The sequence below is a fragment of the Canis aureus genome, chromosome 8, assembly GCF_053574225.1.
Source record: "Canis aureus isolate CA01 chromosome 8, VMU_Caureus_v.1.0, whole genome shotgun sequence".
NCBI lineage: Eukaryota > Metazoa > Chordata > Mammalia > Carnivora > Canidae > Canis > Canis aureus.
The window spans coordinates 30679909-30687891 of NC_135618.1; the positions used below are offsets into that span (position 1 = coordinate 30679909).

The 7983-nt window shown below is 32.4% G+C and overlaps 1 protein-coding gene across 1 annotated transcript; it reads left to right on the top strand.

Annotated features, from left to right (window-relative positions):
• The first annotated feature begins 612 nt into the window (after nucleotides 1-612).
• On the top strand, nucleotides 613-7605 carry LOC144318571 (pancreatic alpha-amylase). The gene is made up of 10 exons (XM_077905653.1): nucleotides 613-816; nucleotides 1139-1285; nucleotides 2115-2312; nucleotides 2689-2919; nucleotides 3304-3437; nucleotides 4190-4312; nucleotides 4406-4505; nucleotides 6075-6193; nucleotides 6300-6425; nucleotides 7378-7605. The coding sequence occupies exons 1-10, from the start codon at nucleotides 649-651 to the stop codon at nucleotides 7565-7567; spliced, it is 1536 nt and encodes a 511-aa protein (XP_077761779.1). The 5' UTR covers nucleotides 613-648; the 3' UTR covers nucleotides 7568-7605.
• Nucleotides 7606-7983: the final 378 nt, after the last annotated feature.

Sequence of the window (7983 nt, forward strand, 5' to 3'; positions counted from 1 at the left end):
GTAAAAGAGGTATTTAGCTAAAAGGAAAAAAAAAAAAACACAAAACAATCTACACTATAGCCATTGCATTAAGTACATGATTTGATGAGGGTGGGGAAAGGGTGTTTCCTCAATTCGTGGGCATTCAACTTTCCAATAGTTTCTTAAATTGTAAAGTAGAAACTTCAATAACTAAAAATGAGACTTGGTGGTATAAAAACAGAACTGTATTGAATATCCTGTTTCTTTTTGAAAGTGAAACATTACATTGGTTACAAATAGTTAAGGCAAAGTTTTGACCATAAATTCAGTTGGCTTTAATTGTGATTTTCCTTCTATTAGTGAAAGACTTCAGAAATAAAAGTTAATCCTAATTAAGTAATACATGATTAAGGATTCTTTATATATAAACTGCCAGATGTTTAAAAAGGTTAATATTCCCTCAATAAGGAAAACATTAAGTCTAAAAGGTCACTTAGATTATTTTTCTGGAAAGTTCTTTATAGATATTCTTCACCTGTTAATATTATTATTGATAATCCTTTTTCTGATTATGAATAAACACTTTGTGCTCTATGTATTTATTCATGGTAACATTTACTTAGTAAAATATGTCTCTTACAGGAAGATAAATAGTTCCTGGGAAGAATACTACCAACTCAAAGCAAAATGAAGTTCTTTCTATTGCTTTCAGTCATTGGGTTCTGCTGGGCTCAGTATGCCCCAAATACCAAACCTGGACGGACATCTATTGTCCATCTGTTTGAGTGGCGCTGGGCTGACATTGCTCTTGAATGCGAACGATACTTAGCTCCAAGAGGATTTGGAGGGGTTCAGGTGAGTATTGTTCAGAGCATAAATTGCAGTTTGCTATACTTAGAGGAAATGGTATTATGATTTGTATCTGTGAAGCTGGAGCATTTTACTGAGGACAAAAGAAATGTAGTATTGTTGACAACTTTATGTTTCATTCCTGATATAACCTTTCTTTGGCAGGACATTTCCAGTATGCTGTTAATATTTTCACGTGGTTGTTAAAAATGTAGCTGTATATGCAAAAATTCAGAAATAATTTTAGATTATTGATGAGTTTCTAGAGTAATCTGATGATATAAACTAACCCATAATTTGATACTTATTAAGATTTTTTTATTTATAGATTTCTCCACCCAATGAAAATGTTGTGATTAATAACCCTTCAAGACCTTGGTGGGAAAGATACCAACCAATTAGCTACAAGTTGTGCACAAGATCAGGAAATGAAGATGAATTCAAAGACATGGTGACTCGGTGTAACAATGTTGGTGTAAGTGAATTAAAGTTTCCTTTAAAAAATATTCAGGAAAACAATGTCTCCTGTCTCCTGTTACTCTTTAGCAGAATGTTTTCCATATTTATTTTAGTTTAGTTTAGTTTACTTTACACTTAAGCCATAACTAAAGCTTAATTGTTACCTTATGCTCAGCTTTTGTAAACTTTTGTATATGTGCTATTTATCTACTAAAGGAAATTTAAATCGAAGTTTCAAGCTGAGCTTATTTATAAAGAAAGTATCAACTTTGAACCCCATAACTATACACATTTCTGGGGAATACTTTCCTAGTTAGGAGTTGGAAATTCCAGGTGCAATATTTGCTTGTAATTTTTATGTGACTTGTATCTCCACCTATCATTTCTGAGTCTTCTTCCCCATAGGTGTATAGTTATATTCTTTAATTGATGATATATAGTTAAATCATTTTTGATGAAGAGCATAAGAGACAATAATTAAGTTCAGATGTTAAGTAGATAATAGAGACTAGCATTCTAGGATAATGCATGGAAATTTTAAAAACTACTACTCTTTCTTGCCTCAGCTGATTCCTACCTCTCCCTAAAAAGGCTGTTTGCCTGGTAGCTTTAGTTCTATCAGTTTATCATATATGTAAATATTTTACCAAGATGGTAGAAAGCAGATAGGCATTTAGTTCATATTGATTTCCCTTCATGCTTGACTTTTGGTTTACTAAGAAGATAAGTTAAAAAATAGCAAAGACCTATTTTGGAGTGTGATTATCATTCCATAAACTTTAGTAAATAATACTATAAATTTCTACCTTTCTATGAGTCAAACAAATAGAAACTTTGTTTTTCAGGTCTATATTTATGTGGATGCTGTAATTAATCATATGTGTGGGAATGCTGTGAGTGCAGGAACAAGCAGTACTTGTGGAAGTTACTTCAACCCTGGAAACAGAGATTTTCCAGCGGTCCCATTCTCTGGTTGGGATTTTAATGATGGTAAATGTAAAACTGGAAGTGGAGACATTGAAAACTATAATGATCCGTATCAGGTAATTAAATTTAAAAACCACAGTGATGCGAATAAAGAGCTATCTGTACCTTTAATTATTTACATGTAGTTTATCGATCATCATTTTACATACTGGAGTAGATTCCTAGGAAAATAGAAATCAATATTTAAAACATTTTTTCCAATTTAATTTGTCCCAGTTGAAAAGCTCTTCTAATTTATTTCCTACATACTCCATTTTTATACTAGAAAATATTTCAAAGGTATGTCCATACTAGAATGTCAGTATCTCCAGGTGCCAATGCAAGGAAGCACTACAGAAATATCTGTTAATGAATAAATGAACGCATAATGAAATGGATTCTCAAGTAAAGATGAGGTTTTGTGTATCAATCACAAAATTTTTGCCTTCATAGGTCAGAGATTGTCGTCTGGTTGGTCTTCTTGATCTTGCACTGGAGAAAGATTATGTGCGTTCCAAGATTGCTGAATATCTAAACCACCTCATTGACATTGGTGTAGCAGGGTTCAGAATTGATGCTTCCAAGCACATGTGGCCTGGAGACATGAAGGCGGTTTTGGATAAACTGCATAATCTAAATACAAGGTGGTTCCCTGGAGGAAGTAAACCTTTCATTTACCAGGAGGTACATTAATACATATATGTATCTATATTTCATATGTACATAAAATAATATCACTTAATTCCTTAGAAAATAGTGGATTTAATTAAAATATAATTCTGTTGTTTAATGGCTGAATCATTTATATAGAATAGTGTTCTTGAATTCTTTTTTTTTTTTTTAAGATTTTATTTATTTATTCATGAGAGGCACAGAGAGAGGCAGAGATACAGGCAGAGGGAGAAGCAGGCTCCATGCAGGGAGCCCAAGGTGGGACTCGATCTGGGAACTCCAGGATCACATCCTGGGCTGAAGGCAGGCACTAAACTGCTGAGCCACTCAGGCGTTCCTGGTGAAAAGTCTTTAAAGTTTTTATTTAAGATAATCTCTCCCCTGTATTTCTACTAGGTAATTGATCTGGGTGGTGAGCCAATTAAAAGCCAAGAGTACTTTGGAAATGGCCGTGTGACGGAATTCAAGTATGGTGCAAAACTAGGCACAGTTCTGCGCAAATGGAATGGAGAAAAGATGGCTTACTTAAAGTAAACGAGATATGTTTTGTCTTTTAAATTATTTCACAGATGTATTAGTCTTATTATCTCAATCTCCGTTATCTTAGGAACTTATTTAGAACTTTTAAGGATTCAATGAATAGTAACAAGGGTTAAACTTCCCAAAATTCAAATTTATCATCTTTATTATTTAGCTTGTCAATCATGAGGATGTCTGGAAACCCCAATCATAACCTAGAGACTTTAATCTGTGTATTATATAACTATTTTAGATTACTAATGTTTGCATATAATGTGAAGGCCACATTGTTATTAAAATGATCGTGTCATTTATAAAGCATAACCTACAATGTGGTTATACTATTCAATTTATGAGTATTATCAATTAATTATTTTCAAATATTAGACTATTTATATTATAGCAATATAATATTGAAACTTGCTTTTAATCCCAGTATTCTATTCTGTATGCTATGATATGGATGTTGATAAATTCTGAAGTTTTTTCTAAATTATACTGAAATCTCTAAAAGGACTTTTTATAGCATAAATCTTATAACTGTAATATGAATATAATCGAAGTAATTCATACATATATTCATACATGGAATGCATAATATATCTATATATAGTTTATATATATATTTTTAAACTCTTATAGAATAATCATTTAATTAGAGAATTTCATTTGGGCCTGCTCTGCCAAAATAAATATACATTTAGGTTACCCTAAAGCTACTGGGAAAGAATACATGTTTGTGTGTTTATGTGTGTTTTAATAGGAACTGGGGAGAAGGATGGGGTTTCATGCCTTCTGATAGAGCACTTGTCTTTGTGGATAACCACGACAATCAACGAGGACATGGAGCTGGAGGAGCATCTATTCTTACGTTCTGGGACTCTAGGTAGGAAACAAAGTGCCCCCCTTTTTAATCTACCTGTTAATGATACTAAACATACTGTTTACTTCTATGATGGTATCATTTTGTAACTTTTAGACTGTACAAAATGGGAGTTGGATTTATGCTTGCTCATCCATATGGATTTACACGAGTAATGTCAAGCTTCCGTTGGCCAAGATACTTTGAAAATGGAAAAGTAAGTTTTGGTGTTATCTAACATGTTTGTTTCTCAAGAGAGAAAAGAAAGTGTTGTAATTGTACCATGATGCTATTATATTTACTACTTATCAAATATTGAAGTGTAAACCTGATACAGGAATGCTTTTAGCAATGCAGTAGATATTAAAGAATTAAAATTCATTGTCTCTGTTATCAAAGAGTATGCAAACTATATCAGAAATATGATAAACATACACCCACCCCAAAGAAAAGCTTAAAAGTAAGGATATAGTAAGAAAAATATGTATTTTTCATAAGTACCTACCTCATAGGGTTGATATAAGGATTACAAATTAACACGTTGAAATAACTTAAAACAGTACCTGCCCATAATATGAACAATAAAAATATTTGTTAAATACTTTGGAAAAAAGTAATATGGAATGGAAAGAAATTATTCGATTGAACTGGGGTTAAATAGGGTAAATATCTTATAAGAGGAAGGAAAATAGATGTATTGAAGAAATTTGAGACTATTTTGGGAAAAGTAAAGATGAGGAGATTATTTGGGGTATTATATGTGGTATTGAGTAGCAATTTTATAAGGGAACTAAAAAATAAAACTGTGAATGTATTTGGAAATTTAATGGAAAATTTTTTTAATTGAAGAATTCACATGCAGCATTGTACAGCAACTTCTTACGTAAAGTAAAAAATGCTTTTCAGCATAAACCAGACTGATATTTACATAGTTTCTTCCATTTTTTTCTGTGACTGTTGTTAAAAGTATCAATCAGAAAAGCACAATATTAAACCTCTGATCAGTTTAGTAAAGAATATTGTTTTTTTTTTTAGAATATTGTGATGTATTGATTAGCACATTTATCCAGAAAGAAGACTGAAAGAATTGAATACTTATTTAGCAATTGTCACATTCAAGGCATTTTCACATATATCATTTAATTTTTTTAAAAGATGTTATTTATTTATTCATGAGAGACACACAGAGAAAGAGAGGCAGAGACACAGGCAGAGGGAGAAGCAGGCTCCATGCAGGCAGCCCGAAGTGGGACTCGATCCCAGGTCCCCAGGATCAGGCCCTGGGCTGAAGGCAGGCGCTAAACCGCTGAGCCACCTAGGCTGCCCTATCATTTAATTTTTATAGCAACTATGCATTATCCCCATTTTACAGGAGAAGAAAATTAGGCACAGAGAAGTTATGTATATCAACTAAGTTTTCTTAACTAATGGTAATAGAATCTTTGTTTTCATTCTGCTGTTTCTGACACTGAAGTCTGCCATTTCATTATCATTGCACTGCTGACAGTGATATTAAGAATTCCATGGCAATTTCTTAGAAAGAAAATTAAAGTGTATTAAAAAATCTTGCCCTTAAAATATGGTACTAGAGAATGAGAAATTGGGGATAAATAGCGAGGACTTGGCAAAATGCTGTAACAATGCTGAGGGAGTTACATTCTAAATGAAGACAATGCAGAGATACAAGACATACTGGTTTTGGTGTACTGGAGAAGAAATAGACAAATATGTGAAATGTCAAAAATCTGAGCTTTTTAAACTTTTTCTTTTTTTCTTTTTACTTCAGGATGTTAATGATTGGTATGGGCCACCAAATAATAATGGGATAATTAAAGAAGTTACTATTAATCCAGATACTACTTGTGGTAATGATTGGGTCTGTGAACATCGATGGCGTCAAATAAGGTGGGAATTCTTATTTAGAGATGTCCTCTACTAATAAACATTCTTAACATTTTATTTTAAGCTGTTGATGTATTCATAAGCATTTTATGTGGTATTTTATTTTTAGAAACATGGTTATGTTCCGTAATGTAGTTGATGGACAACCTTTTACAAACTGGTGGGATAATGGTAGCAACCAAGTAGCTTTTGGAAGAGGAAACAAAGGGTTCATTGTCTTTAACAATGATGACTGGTAAGTAGATATCAATTAGAAATAACGTTTTATTCTAACATTTTCTTGGTTTACTACTTTCTCTTCTTGCACATTTATTTTTTTTTCATATCTGAAAAATTCTTTAGTCAGTGGATTAAGAAAACACAGAAATCAGAAGAAAAATGAAAATGGCTCTTATTCATAAGGGCTCTGTGTTCTAAGTGGAGATATGTGCATCCTGGCATATCATGTACATATATGAGGCACACGTATAGACTCACCTGTATATATACCCCACACAAAATACGCAGAGTAGTTCATATGAAGGGTGTGAAATCACTAGAAGAACATGTCTTATAGCCCCCATTCCATTTTGAAATGTTGGAAAAATACTACCTCAATACTGAAGTACATTTGTTTAGCTCTTTTTCCAAGTACTCTTGTAGCTGGTTCTTTTGTCTCCTTTTTTCACTTCCCTGTCTCTCTGATGAATGATGTATTTTTTGAGGCATTGTTTAAAGAACATGTATCTTAGGGTTGGTCAGGGATTCACATCAGGAGTTTTCAAGTTTTAGTTCTGATACTTCTTACTTTCATTGGTATATTCACATCCTTTGCTTCTAGTATATTGATTCCCTTATATATAAAACTATGGCTTAGGAGATGTCTTTGCAAGCAGCTGACAAATTTAAAATATTAAAAGGAAGTGCTTTTATCTAAGGGTGATAATTCGTTCAAATCTTCACTGAAGTTCTAAAACTATAATTTTGTGATGATATTCACTGTCAACTAGGGATTTGCTAAGTCTTCTGTAAGATTACCATTAGCTTGTAAATTGTTCACATCTGCTGGAGAGGTCTTTGTATTTTCTTCTCACCGAGGCTTTGACTGCTTAGAGTTCTATTGCACAAACTTAAGCTTTTAGAGGTAGTCTGAATTCTTGCTTTTAATTGTACTGAATTGAAGTTAAATCTTAAATTTTATTTTTCAGGCCATTATCTTTAACTCTGCAAACTGGTCTTCCTGCTGGCACATATTGTGATGTTATTTCTGGAGATAAAATTGACGGCAATTGTACAGGAATTAAAATCTATATTTCTGGGGAGGGGAATGCTCATTTTTCTATTAGTAACTCGGCTGAAGATCCATTTATTGCAATTCATGCTGAATCTAAACTGTAAAATTTGAAATAAATACATACACGTACTCAAAGCAATAACCAAGTGTATCTCTTTCTTTTGTGTGTATGTATATATTATTATAGTTCATTAATTTTTGATAAAAGCTGTAAGTAATCAAGTCGAAAAACTGAGAAAGGCATAAAGATCACTTATAACTATATAATTATAAGATAGCTACAATTAACATCATGATATATTTTAGAAGACTCTTGATGACTTATTTGTCAAGGGAATTTCTAAGAATTCAGAGATGTATGTTAACTAGTATGTTTATTGCCATTTATACAATTTCCCAATATGTATTTATGTTATTTCTTCCATCAACTGTTTCTAACAATTAGTGAGGGATAGTTGATTTAATAATTGCCATACAGGGCTATAACATGTGAGTGATTTCACTTTGTGAGAACCCTTTT